Source organism: Anopheles coluzzii, chromosome 3, assembly GCF_943734685.1.
Source record: "Anopheles coluzzii chromosome 3, AcolN3, whole genome shotgun sequence".
In the NCBI taxonomy this organism is placed as follows: domain Eukaryota; kingdom Metazoa; phylum Arthropoda; class Insecta; order Diptera; family Culicidae; genus Anopheles; species Anopheles coluzzii.
The window spans coordinates 66,336,376-66,350,734 of record NC_064671.1 but is presented as its reverse complement, the minus strand read 5'-3'; the positions used below and the strand labels follow the sequence as shown (position 1 = coordinate 66,350,734).

Here is a 14,359-nt window from a genome sequence, read left to right as displayed (position 1 = left end):
TTGAACTGTCATTTCTAAACAGCCCGGATAAAAGGAACTCGGATATATAGCGCTTCACTGTACATCTAACACAAAACTTTTCCAGAATACATTTTATTATATTCACTTTCAACCACAATTGTACTGCTTCCACCGGATAATTTCCCCCCTTTAAGTACCATTGCTCGGCCCTGTAATCCATACCGCCAAAATACTCTTCCCCTTTGCCTCATTTATTTCCAATCGTCATATCTTGCACCGAAACGGGCAGGAGACTTTTCCACTGCCAATAAATCTCCACCGAGAGCTGTCAAACAGCTGGGAACTGGCTGCTTTCGTTTCGTTCACTGATAAGCACCATCAAACGCACACACACATACACACACACACACTGAGCCAAGCGCCGATTAAGATGGCCTTTTCCATTGGACTCCGTTCTCCGCATTCACTCCTTCGGAGGGCACAGCTGATTTGGATTTGATTTGGAAAAGAGTCGGTAATCCCCATTCACTTGAGAGTGGGATATTTCGGCTCGTACGGGCCATTTTCGGGAGTTTTGTGCGTCCCTCAGGTGCGTTCCGTTCTGCGGAACCACCACAGACCGATGATGACAAGTTTGGCGTACGGTACGGTACAGATAAGGCGTTTGAGCGGAGGGTGTGTTGTACTAGCCCGGCTCATTTTGGACGTACCTCGCGAGGGCTTGTCTGGGATTAAATCCCTGGGCAGCAAATATTTGCTACTTACAAAACCCCAAACGTAGCCCGTAGATGTGGGAGATACTAGCAATGGGGAGCCTTTTTTCCTCCCGCATCGGTTGGTAGAAAGGCGACGCGAGGGGGAAATAGAACAGAATCCATCGTCGATGATGCTAATGCATGGGTTTTGGGGAAGGATTTTTTGTGTATTTTTGGATCGAGGAATGGGACCGGATGGAGCTCTGGTGGTCCAATGTCGATGGATTAGGACATAATGGATGAAGAGAGAGAGAGAGAGAGAGAGAGAGAGAGAGAGAGAGAGAGAGAGAGAGAGAGAAAGCGAGAGAAAGAGAGCAATCCATCCTCGGCTCTTAGAGGCGGCTTAGAGTGGATGGGTGGCTGGGAGGACCAACCACCAAAGCTGGCAGCAAATGTGTTCCACCAGCTCGAAAAACTTCCACCAACACACCATTTCAATCCATTAATATTGTGTATGTGTATGTGTGTGGAGCTCTCGTGTAAATGGGCGAAGGTGAGGAGAGACCGGAAATGTGTGTATGTGTATGTGAAACCCTTGAAGTAAAGGTACAAGGTGCGGGAAAACCGAGAAGCAAGTAGAAGGAAGTGCGGGAAACACGAAACGCGCCGCAAAACGGATCAGGTGGGCATGCGAACCGCATCGGAAAATGCTGCTGCTGTTGCTGCTGCCGGGGAAAATGCGACCAAGTGGGGCCCATATGTTCTATCTGTCAAAAACTTATGAAGAACGATATTTTAATATAGGTTATGTTGTGCTCAAGCTGGCTCGCTGCGCTGGCGAACTGGCTGGCTTCGGTTGGTCTTTAGTTTTCTTCTCCACCTTTTTTGTCTTGGTCTTTTTATCATTGTCCCTTTCCTGCCGTCGTTCTAGAGCGTGCCGATGCTGGTATTAGCCGAGTGCGGGTTTTTGCAAGCGCATAAGGTGTGTGCGCCAGCATCTCGCCAAGCAACTGTTGTACGACAAGCTCACACACGGGCTTCACGGGCAGCGAGGCTAATCCACCATTTTCCCTCCAATTTTACGACGGTACAACATAATGCACTCTGTCTAGAGAGACGGAGAGAGAGAGAGACAGAAGCTTCTTTTTACCTCCCCTCAGGAGGAATGGAACAACAATGTTCCAGCGAATCGTTTGTGTACCGGGCTTGGCACAGATTTGGCCGCGTGGGAATGGTGCAAAGGGACTCACACCAAAACCTCCCCACCCGTTCGTCTAATCGTTTGCTTTGTTCGCAACGGCACCCGTCGGGTTGGTATTTTTATAAATCGATTTGCCCCGTCGGCGCTTGCTGCAGGTGTAAATTGCAGGCCGCAACTGCAAACTTGCGCTGGCAGGTGCAGCAGGTGTGCAACTTTCTGTGCAAAGCCGCAAGGAAACTTTATTTAGTTTCACCCCCTCAACGGGGATGCTCTCTCTCTCTTCCCTGCTTTCCGATCAGTTTGTAGTTACGAAGTGGAAGGTGGCAATCGTTTGCTTGTTCGATATTTGAATCGAGGCATTTATATTTTCACAGGGTTGTTGACCTTTTTATCTTCAAAATAGTGATTTTTCACATTTCGGTAGAAGGGAAAAGAAATAGCTGGAATTAAATTATGTTTTTTTTTTAACATTGAGTCTTCAAAACCGATATAAGGGGTTTTTAATTTAAAAAAATAATGGAAAAATAATATACTTAGTATCAAAATGGTTGATCATTTTGGGCAAGTATTTATTTTTATCAGTTTTAGTGAAAGTATAATAAAACAGAACATTTTGTTTATTTATTTGTATTTCCAATTCATCAGGGTGTTGAAATATCGTTAAAATACCTACCCAGTATTTTTAAGCTGCTAAAGTACTCTGCATAAATATATAAAACTTAATTTGAAAATAAATTGAATGCACTATAAGTTTTATACACGACGATTTTTCTTCCAATCTTACTAAAATTGTTTACTTATGAGCTTTATTTCAGCATTGCGCCTACATCTAGGCAATCGATGCTATTTATTATATCAAGCAATGCAGACGACCACTTGAACGTTGAAAACGTCATTTGGTCCTTCGAACCGGATCGCTTTAAATAAGTCGTTTGGAGGTTGTACAGAATTCCGCACATTTCTGAACAGATTCACACAATTTATATCTCAAATTCAAATTAAAAAAGTAGCAGAAAAGTTGCATTAATTACATACATAGTTGTAGCATTAGTCCCCAAATGCCCACAAATTAGCGTATGACACTGGGAAAATCGGTGTGATGGCGTGCAGGTGTTGTTTTTCCATTCCTCATTTTCCCACTACTCTACCTCCTGCCTGCATTGCAAGCAAACTCGAGGCTTCAAAAGTGGGCGCGCCGCACCCACAGTAGTAAGCGATGAGCCTGAAGTACAACCACAAAACAGGGAAAGAAAACAGCACGCTCCTTGCCCTCCCTGACGGACACTACACCGTGTTCGTGTGCTGCTGTGACGCGCGCCGTGTGCTAAATGTGTATTTTCCCTACCCCATTCCTCACGGGACGCAAAACAGCTGGGCCTGTGTGTAGCAATGGCTGGAAGCAAATGGTTTGATTTGATTTTGACGGTTTTCCGTTTTGTGCCATCGCTTTCCGCAGCTGTGCTCTACTGTTTTTGTTTTTCTTTCGCTGGCTGTGACGTTCAAGGGGGTTGCTGTGTTTCTAGCTTTTTCTTCTTCCACCCGTCCGTTTGTTTTTGTGTTCAACACAGTCTGCTCCAGTGTGCGCGTCTCAGTTCCGGGCCCCGTGTGCCGGCTGCTGGTGAACTGCCGAAACTGCCGAAAACAATCGCAACCGGAGTTCGGGCACTGCCTCCTGCCTTTCCCGGACCCCGCAGCGTCCGGGGATCCCGTTCATTTCCATCCAATGGTAAAACGTGTCGATGACAGTTTTTCTAATTGGAAAAAGGGGTTGAATGTCAATTTAATCGTTTGACCAAGCCAGAAGTCTGGGACTGTTTGTATTTTTTTTGTTTGCTTTGTGCGCTCGTAGTGGGCTTGCGAAGAAAGCTGTCGAAGGTGTAGGGCAAAAAATAAAGCAAAACGAGCCGAACCGAGTGTGGCGAAACAAGGGCAAACATACACATACACATAGCGAATGGGCAAACGAAACACGGCCAGTAGTCGGCACCAGGCCAGTGTGGGAATGGCAAACGCAAACATTTGTCAGGCCTGGGAAAGACGGAATACAACGAAAATATAACGACGGTGAATGAAAAATGGTAAGCCGGCAAAGCACAGCCGGTGCGGGAAGGGGGTGGAAAATTCGCACAACTGTTTCAGCGCGGGCCGCCCGCAAGAGGAACGTCAGCACCTGCGGGCCACTGTAGCAGACGTGACGCGTCATTATGGCGCAACCGAAATGGAAAATGTGTTGCATTAATCAATCACTGATGAAGAAAAAAGCAAGGCAACGGGAGGGCGGCAGTTGGAAAGGCGGAGGAAGGCTGAGTGCTAGCGCAACACCTGGTGTTGATAACGCGCAGTGGGAAAGCTGCCAGTAAATGATGTTGTCTAAATTTTCCCCCTTTTGTGGCGCTTGTAGTCGTCTCGTCGGAACGAACATCGATTAGAATTGGATGTTATACATCAGCCCATTACTCTATTAGATGGGAAGAAGTTCGAGCGAAGCGTCTGCTTTCTTTTGCTTGGGGTACTTACCGTCTTTTTTCGATCAATGTGTACCATAAATGATATGTTTTTAGCGTACCTTACATATGTTAAGGGTATCTTAAAGTGTTTATGTTATGTCAAATAGTACATCTCTTTTGCAACGTTAGAGACTAGCAATAATTTCAAGGATGATTGCATAATTTTTATAAATAAAATGTATGCCTGGTGGGTGACAGTTATAATATGGACGATTCTGTCAATGACCCTAATAATCAAATAAAATGACTTCTTTTGCATACCTGTAGGCGCTTACGAGGCAGTTATCAGACACTTTTTTTATTAAGTATACTTTTAGGCGCTCAGAAAAGGTCAATATGGGAGTTTTTTTTAATTATAAGATATAAACATTTATGGTTTTAAAAACCTTTAGGCAATTACATAGAACCTGTAAGAACCGGTTGTAGACCTAACAAGCAACAAAAACCATTAATTCTGCATACCTTCAGGCACTGTAAAAATGTATGTGAGAATGAGAAAGGAGCCGGTCTCGTAGTCCAGTCGTCAACTCGTACGACTTAACAACATGCCCGTCATGGGTTCAATCCCCAAATAGACCGCGCCGCCATACGTAGGACTGACTATCCTGCTATGGGGGGGAATTAATTAGTCACTGAAAGCCAAGCCCACAAGTAGGTACAGGCAGGCCTTGACCGACATCGGTTGTTGAGCCAAAGAAGAAGAGAAGAAGATCGAAAAGGGAAATACGTCGATTAATTTAAAAAAAAAATAAACCAAATTTCAAATTTTTACACAAAATCAAACAAGCCTTGTACTGTACTTACTAAACTTAATCTCCTTTCCCATTCGTTTTTCTTTACAGATGGCGCTAGATGGTAAAGCAATCAAAGAAGAAATACCAGACAAAGATACGTACGAGACCAGCGCTCGTAAGTTAAAAGGTAAGCGTGAAGGCTTCTTTGTTAGTCAAACAAACAATTCATATCCTTCAGAAATTTTCCCGCTTGATTACAATGGTGTGCAATTTAAAATTTATCACAAACATTCACCTTCATTTGCTGGATGATAAGATAAACCGTCATCTGAAAAAAAAGGTTTCGCTTCACCTTGGAACTTTGTACGATACTTCGTCACTACTGCTGTTTCTCCTGCTCTTCATCCTAATTACAAATCAGGTGCTAAATTGTGTTTACACTAAGGGGAACCACCAAACGCTTCATTACTTCGAGGGGGAGTTGACCTTACGTTCCTTGCTCGCCGCCGTGTACCAAGGGTAAGCGCAAAGGATCCTTGCGGTGCGAACTCTTATCAATTCCGCTGCAGACGAGGTTTGCGTGTTTGCGTACGATGGCAAGATGTGTAACGCGGGGGGGGGGGGGGGGGGGGCAGTAAGAGAATAAGAGGGTCAGGATAATGGCGGAGGGAGCATGTGTTGCGAAACGAGGGAAGGTGGTATATCTCGGCGCAAACACGTAGTGGCTAAACGCTGAAAACGCTTTGCAGGTGGTGAAGGAATCTCGAGCGGGTTGTGCGAGGAGGATTACGAGGACAGGACAGGGCCACCCGAAAACGTGCTCAATCCCAAACCGGCAGGAAAATGAATCAAGCAGAAGAATCAAGCAGTAGAAGAAGAGAGGAAAAAAATATGACAACCTCTTACACCCGCCAATGTCCCAACCTTTGCACGAAAATGGGATCTTAACCGAACCGCTCGCAGATTTGTTGATTCACCACAAAGTGCCATTTGGATTCGTCCCATGCTCCTTCATCGTTTCCGTGGAAATCTATCTTGCAATTTTCCTTCCCAGCCACACTGATTTTCCCATTTGTTCCCTTCCTCCAGAGAAAGAGCTCACTCCTGTACGCCGGGAGCGTGCGTCTGATTTGATAAAGAAAGAATTATATGTGCTCCAGGGTTGATTTTTTTTCTCTCCTACCCATTTATTCCCGCTCGTGGTTTCAGAAGTTCACACCGGGATGGACTGCTACTTTATCGCACGGGCGGTTTTTTGCTTTGCTTCCTTCTTTACACCAAACCACGTCAGCACGTCGGGACGGAACTTTGTGAGCGGATCTCCCTTTGGCACAGACTCGGCCGTGTGGTCGCGAAAGAAAACGCCACACCAAAAACCCGCACCGCGTGTGGTGTGGAAGGATGCTGATAGGCGACCCCGGCAGAGCGAGCAGCATTTTCCATGAATCAGCAACTGTTTGCAAATTGGTAATCATGTCTTGGTGCGGCAACCTCCTCACACCGCGAGCGTGAGAAGACCGTCAGCACACTCCTCGTTTGTTTGGGTGTGTGGGAAAATGCGTGGTCCCTCTCTACCGACTTCCAAACGCAACTTTGTGTTGCGTTTTGTCGCTTCCCGTGCGCTCGATCAAGCGCGAAGGTGAAGAAATAGGTAGACTATCGGACCAGCACAGGCACGGGGATGTTTGTTTTTGGGCTGGGGGGAAAACGTAACCTTATCGCACTTACTGTGTGGCACCGTGGTATGCGTCCAGTTATACAATTTGGAGCCTTTCCGAAACGGTATGCCGGCGATGACCACTGGCAGAAGAGTGAACGTGAAGGTGTTCGTCCGCGCACATCCGGATTACCGCAGCACAGCTGGGAATCGAAATTGCGAAACGGGGCGTGATGTGGAAGGGTTCTCTTTTTTCAGTGTGTGGTCGTGGTCGCGGAAGGATCCCAGTTTCCCGAAAACATCCCTCCGAGCGATGGAAAATCAACACGGAGGGGAGTGGGGACAGGGATGAGTCTCATTTGAATATCGGTGTGCGCACGGGTACGCGTAACCACCACTCTTAGCGCTGCCAGTCGCTCACACTTTCGCGACCAGTAATCCTTACTGGTTTGTGGTGGTTGAGGTTAAGGTCCCTAGATTGATAAGTTCGTGTGAAGTTACATGATGTGATGCTTTAAATGATGGAAAATAGTTTAAGAAAAATGTAATGATAGTAAAGCATGCTTGCGGAGTGGAAGAACCACAAGGAAGCCTCTGCTTTACCCGGCGCTCTAGCAGCAATCGAACACGACATCGAACATGAAAAATGTATGGGATTTGACATGTTTGTCTTGTTTGTTTGTTTGTGTCTGACAGTGCACCTCCATATGATTATATGGGTTTGTTCGTGTCGGATGTCGTGTTCGATTGCTGCTAGAGCGCCGCCTTAGTTAGTTAGTTCTCTGAGCTACATTTGCAATAGCTCTGAGTTCTGCTTAGTGATTCTATAATACTGAAATAAAGTTATAGGTTAGTTTTGGTCTCTGAAAGTAGAGGTATATTGGGCTAACAGAGCTACATCAAGGTAACGGAGTGACATACCGAGTTTACATTGGTATATTCAACGTGTGAGGATCTTTTGAGGTGATAGAGCTACAATGGGCGTACGAAGCTGTACATGAAGTGTTCGAAGCTACAATACCTTACTGAGCTAAATTGAGCGAGTGAAGATACATTGAGCTTACGGCTCTGTTTTGAGCGTACAGAGAGTTGCAGTGTTCAGTTCAAGAGTTAGCTATCCAATGTTTTATTCAGCCACGCACATTTTAATCTTAATATAATATCATCTTACGTACTAGTCCCTACGCATAGTTATTTACTCAATTTACCTCAAGCAACATTTGGACAATTCAGTTCCATGCTACGTATAGAGTTCCTCGCCTAGCCTTAAGCTACCTATAAACGATTGCATACCACATCTATCCCCTTTTCTTGAAGTTCAATTTTATTCAGTATTATTTCAGTAAGTTATTTCGGTAAGAGTTTACTCAGAAGTTCAGTAAGTCTTAGATATATGAATTATTTTTGATTTGGTACCTGTGCAAATCACTACATTCGGTATTGTATTTTTCTCTCTTTTTTCATCTCTATTATGAGTTGTTCTAGCATTTCTATCTACCTCTTCACAAGATCGTTGGATTGTTTTACTGATCTTATTCTACCGATTAGCGAGACCGATGTACTTACTTTTGGGGAACACTTTGTTTTAATTGCTTGGATAAAATGGTCTACGTTTACTATCCTTAAGCTACCTTTGGACAATTGAGTTCTATGCTACCTATTGAGTTCCTCGCCTAGCCTTAAGCTACTTATTAACGTTTGGCTACACCACAGAGTACTTTGAGAGTACAGAGCTACATTGAGCATTGGATGCACCAAGCTCCATTCCGAATACTGTGGTATATTGAGAGACGCTACGGAGCTGTTGTACAGAACTCAATTGAACGTTCATAGGTACATGAGGACTGGTAACTCATGAAACATTTTTGTAATGTTACATGAGCTACATTTTCAAATCATTGCTTTTCGTAAAACTATTATAAGTGGTTCATTATTTATGTATTTGCATACTTCTAGCTATTATATAAAAAATAATAAAAAAAAAGTATTAAATCTTTTTCCTGTTGAATCCTAAATAATTTATGAAAAACAATTTTTAGAACAAACACACCAGTTAGTCTTACATTTTCCATAATTGGCCATGCAAAATTAATAAAATTGACTGTTAGGCACAGTTTCAGTCCAGTGATTGCTACTTCATGGCTACTTATCAATTCATTTTCCCATTTCCGCTCAACCTACGGTACAGCCACGACACACGCAGCACACGCTGCTCGCGCTGATGCTTTTTCCCACGATTTCCAACGTAAACAAAACTATTTATGCAAATGGTGCGCCACCTTTCGCAATGGTGATCTCCCCACCATCTGCAAACGAGGCCAATGACGGGTGGGTGAAATGGTAATTGCGCCTAAGTGTTCGATCGGTTTGCCAGTTTTTCAGTTTGAAACAGATTTGATTGATCCATCGCGTGCAATGGTGGCTGGTGAATCGTTCCTGTTACTGGGTTTTGGCGAAACAAAACAGTTGCAAGAAGGGCCACGGGATTTGCGCGAAGGTGTTGATGATAAATCAACAGCACCGCAGAAGACACGAAATGGCGTGCAGCATGAACCTCCTGTGTTCTGTGTTGCAAGGTGAAAGGGAAAGGAGTTGCGGTTGAAGGGATTTTTACTCTTCTCGTGGGTAAAACCAACTGGACGGTAGGGATAATAGGGCAGCCCAGCCGTGCCGTACACAGCCGTGGCAGTGGTTGGTGCGTGCGATAATGCTAAGACAAAGGATTGTACCGTCAGCACGAACCGGGTCATATTACTACGGCAATGTGGGTGGATTCGAGGGGGGCGTTGCAGGGCCTTTAAAGCCGTTGGTTTTCTGGTGGTGATGATAGTTGCTTCAGTGGTTGCATGGATGAGTTTATTATTATCATGTTACTTACATTTAAAATGACATCAAAATTGTTTTACTTGAGTTCACAAATCATGTAAAATGGTTCTGGACAAGGATGCAGTCAAACGAAAGTGAAACATAATTGTGGTAAAATTAAACGCAGCCACATTAAATTGCGATTGTTTCACTAAAATCATAATTAAAAAAAAACGATTTGCAAAAATTATACATCTAAAATTATACATTTAAGTAAACTCAAAACTTTGGATTTTGTGATTTCAAGTAACACATCTGGTAAATGGTCTAAAAGTATTAGAAATTCAAATAAAATAAAATTTTGAATTTACAAAAAATACAATGAAATACGGGAAAATAAAAACGCTTTCCTACCAAAGCTTGCCACAGTCAGATCCGTCCCAATATCAAGAGTTGCAAATGGGCACTGTCGCATGCTCACACTACCCACCCGGTAGAGGCATTTGTGTTCGCTTCACACGCTTGTTTGTCTACGCTTCTTCAGTGATGATGCCGGTTGCCGGTGACGCTGTGAGCTGTGAGTGTGGTGGAAGGTATTGGAGATGCCGCAAGGGCCGGGAACTACCCTGGGGTTGGGGTGTGGGGAGTGATGAGTGAACAAACGAACAGAATCGAAGGAGAGGCAACAAGAAAAAAAGGGCAAATAAACTCTGTAAAAACAACCACGCAAAAAAAAAAAGGATCCAAAGGAAGCCCGATTTTCCGAAACCTGGTGCACAGAGGGGGGAGGGAGAGAGCCTCACCAAAACCAAAAACCCCCATTCCCCTTTCGTTCCCGTACCCTCACATCTCCTCCACCCGGAAAACCGACGGATGGGAAACATGACGGCCGGTGTGAGAGTGTGTGCATCCATCTGCAAAATCATCCTTCGCATTCTTTCCGTTTCCGTTTCGCCCAGCCAGCCCCCGGCCCTTTGTTGGGTGGTAAATTAAGCCGCAGGACAACACTGGTTTGGGTGGTGTGAGGAAGGATGGGGTGGGTGGATGGGTGTGCCAGACCGTTTAAGGAGCGCAAATGCAAAAGCGACGGCAAATCGCCCTCCGGTGTGCGAACACGGCCAGCTGAAATGGTTCCGTCTGCATTGGAATTGAAATCAAGAGAGAGTGGGAGTGGGAGGGAGAGAGACAGAGAGAAGGAGAGAAAAAACAAGCAACAACCAACAAAAGGGCGGGAAACATAATCAACCTTCCTCAATGGAGGGGGGGGGGCAGGAAGTTTGGGACGAAAAAAACACAGGAAAAACAATCACGCGAAGAGAACGCGCTGAGGTGAGGTGAGAAAGATGGAGCGATTTTTATTGCCACATTTTGATGCTATCGATGAATTTTCCCACCGGCGCTTCGAGCCTGCGAGCCCGAGTATTTTCCCACCCTCTTCCTCACCCCTGCCTTCCACCTACACCCAGGGGTGGAGTGGTGGGCTTTTGCGATAAATCCTCCCCGCTTGTGTACGCGAACCACACTGTGGAGGCGCACGAAGGCCGGCGATAGGATTTTTCTTCATCACTTAGCACACAAGGGGGGGGAGTGATTTTTTCCAAGCTTTGCTTGTTTCTTTCCTCTCATCCTCTCATTCTCTCTGTTGTTTAAAAATTTCCACGTTCTTCTCCCGGTGTGCCGCCCTTACCACAGACGCACAATGTTTTGTTTATCCACTTATTCAATTGAGTGGAAATCGAACCGCAGTGCAAACCTTTTTCGGTGAAACTTTTCTGCACTTTTTTACGTTTTCTTTGCCCGTTTTTTGTTGTTGTTGTGCATTACTTGAGAATGTTTCATCTATTTAAAAACTGTAAAAACAAAAGAAGGGACCAAAACCAAAAAAAAGGGGTATACTTTATCAACTCTCAAAACGGTTTTAATTGAACACACAAGCGGGCCGGAGTTTTCCACATCGCTTGCGGGGCTTTCCCAATTACCCGGGCCGGTCTGAAATATTGTGAATTAAAATAGCATTAAATGGAAAATAAACTCCCGCCGCTTGAGCGGGTTTTTCTGTTATTTTAAATTCTTCCGCTGCAACGGTGCATCGCTGCAGCCGGCTTCGGTTGCTTCCATGCGAACGACACACACACACACGCACACGGGCATCAGCATCCAATTTTGGCGTGGCGTGGTACATTCCGAAGCAGTCGGGCGTTCGCTTCAATGGCCACCGCGTCGTTTATCCAGCTGTTACGGTGCTCACCGTAAAAAACCGAGCCCACCGCACCGCAACACTCCTCCCAGCCGCTGGCCAATCCCAGTCCAAATTGGCCACACTGTTCCCTGTCAGGGTCTAGGAATTGGTGGGAATTGGGAGAATGTTTTTCAAAACCAGTGGGAGGAAAGGCAGGTTGACAATTCCAAAAATAAACCACAACCATAACAGAACCGGCCGCACATGTGCGCATTGTTTTCGTACAATTTATATAAAATAGAAAAATAAATATTTTAATACGAACGCACGCAACCCACACACACACAGGGGAGTTGGGAGAGTGCTGTGGATCCTGTATGGGAATAGAAGAATCGGGTTGCAGGATGTGTGGATCGGCGGATGTGCAAGTGAAAGCAGTCTGAACCGTTTTCCCGAACCTGTGCACTCAGGGGTGGAAGAACGTTCGCATTATTTTAAATTTTGGAGCTTCTAGCTCTAAAAGAGTGGCATGTGTATCTTTTTACACTTTAAGCTTACCATGCTGTCTTTGTTTAGAGTATTTCCTGTACAGCTGTGCAGTGTTTGGATGAAATACTTTTAATAATTGTAAAATAACAATCAATTAAGCACAAAAGTAGTAGTGCTTTAAATATTTAATTTAGGACCGCCGAAAAATCGATGCTGGTTCAACATAAATTAGTGCACTGAAAGCATACGACCTAATAAGCACATCAAATAATGGAATCAGTTAACTACTATGGTTTCAATATGGTAAATGATTCTTTTGAATAAATTGAATTCATTGGATGATTTATTTTTAATTAAATTAAAGAACACTATTTGGAGTGTTTTTTTTATTATTACGGCTTTGTAGAGTTTAATGCACTGAATTGGAGAGACAATAACATTTTCACTCCCTCGATTTTTTTCGCTTTGATATTCCTTTTTTTTGTGTCCAGAGATTAATTTCATTTCAAAAGCGTGTTCCACGTTTTTCAATTGCTTTGGAATAATAACATCGCTATAAATTGAAAGCTTAAAAATACAGGCCCGTAAAGTAACACACATTATTAATTGGTTTCTGTGTGCTAGGCGTGTAAGAGGAGGTTAATACGATTTAGAAGTTGATGTCTAATTAATGCGTTTCATATAATTTCTTTCCAAGCTAAATTATTCTTTCCAAGCTAGATTATTCTTTCCAGTGGTTCTGCAATTTCAACCTATGTCGAGGTAGTTTATTGAACAAAAATCAATAATTTCAGTCGAAACACACAGCAGTTACATTTTGCGTAAAAATATAAAACACTCTATTTTCAACGCAGATAATCCCGATGTTTTGTGCTTAAATTGCTAAAAATCCTATAATTAATGAATGAGAATGATGGTCTATTTGATAGATGCCATGGGCTTCTACACGGCCGAACAGAATCGATTCTTAATTGGACCGTCGTTTCCGTTGCATGGATCGTGACTATATGATTGTTTTGGTATTATTAGTATACCTCTAAAACCCATATTGTTAATTACATATTATCAACGGTCGATTCGCTGGCACAGTGTTATTTCTTGTGATTTCCGAAAGACGGCGACACAGACAGTGTTTAGTGTGGTCAACCACTAATACCACTGATCGGGTTGAGCTTTCCGAAGGATCCCGATCTAAGTTAAGCCGAAATATTCAAGGTCACTCTTTCGTCAAAGCCCACGACAAGTGACGGATTTTTTAGCGTCTAAAATAAATAATAAGACAGCGTTTTTACGCTTGTTTTTACTTAAAATAATAACTACCAACTGGCAAAAGAAAGAGTCCTGTTGCAGTGTGCAACACTAATAGAAGAAGATCTTAGATGCAACAACAACATAATTGTCTTTGTTCACTTGATTTAACGATTTTATGCGGTCAGGCCAATCTGTACAGATGTCGTAGACAAATTTGAACTTCATAATTGCATATACAGCCTTTGCTAACGGAGGGACTTTCTAAATGAAACCTTTTATTTTACCTCTTAGGAAACAATGTAAAATCGTGCCTTCTAATAGTTTTGACATAATGTTGTTTTATTATTGAGGAAAATCAAAATGTTCAATACAAATAGTTACTTCAAACTATATTTCATTATGAGTTTCGTAGACCGCTTGCTTAAATCCGGGTCGAAGGACCATTGTCCAAAAGCAACATTGTGCCTCACAATTTGCTGACATGCACCGAAACTAACCGTACAATGTTGCGCTTTATTTGTAGTATGTTTTAAATTAGCTGCGAAACGCATTTTTCTCCTATTTGGGACGGCTTACAAGCAACCAGCAACCGAACCGAGTACCTATTCTGCACCCAATATTCCAAACTCAAACTCAAAAAAAAAAAAAACTCTCCAGTTCTAATTGTAAAGCAAGGGAAAAAGCAAATCTGCATTACGTCACTGCCAGATAAACGCTTACAGTAAAGAAAAAAAGGTACGACGTAGCGATGAAGGTTGCGGCGGTGTAACGTTAAAGTGCAGCACCGGTTACCAGCGCACACAGCGCAAGCAGTCGCACTCGCACCCGGTCGTGTTCGTCGATAATGACAGAAACCTAAAGCCCGATGGCGTTTCCTTAG

The 14,359-nt window shown here is 43.7% G+C and overlaps 1 protein-coding gene across 2 annotated transcripts in view; it reads left to right on the top strand.

The window, feature by feature from the left end:
• LOC120957375 (protein CBFA2T3) overlaps positions 1-14,359 on the top strand; it is a 94,204-nt gene that overhangs the window by 56,127 nt on the left and 23,718 nt on the right. For both annotated transcript variants that reach the window (XR_005751929.2, XM_040379563.2), the window contains exon 2: positions 5,207-5,285. Coding sequence is in view for 1 of the 2 variants with exons in the window: in XM_040379563.2 (XP_040235497.1) it covers positions 5,207-5,285 (79 nt within the window). In the remaining variant the exon portion in view is untranslated. The remainder of the gene's footprint in view (positions 1-5,206; positions 5,286-14,359) is intronic.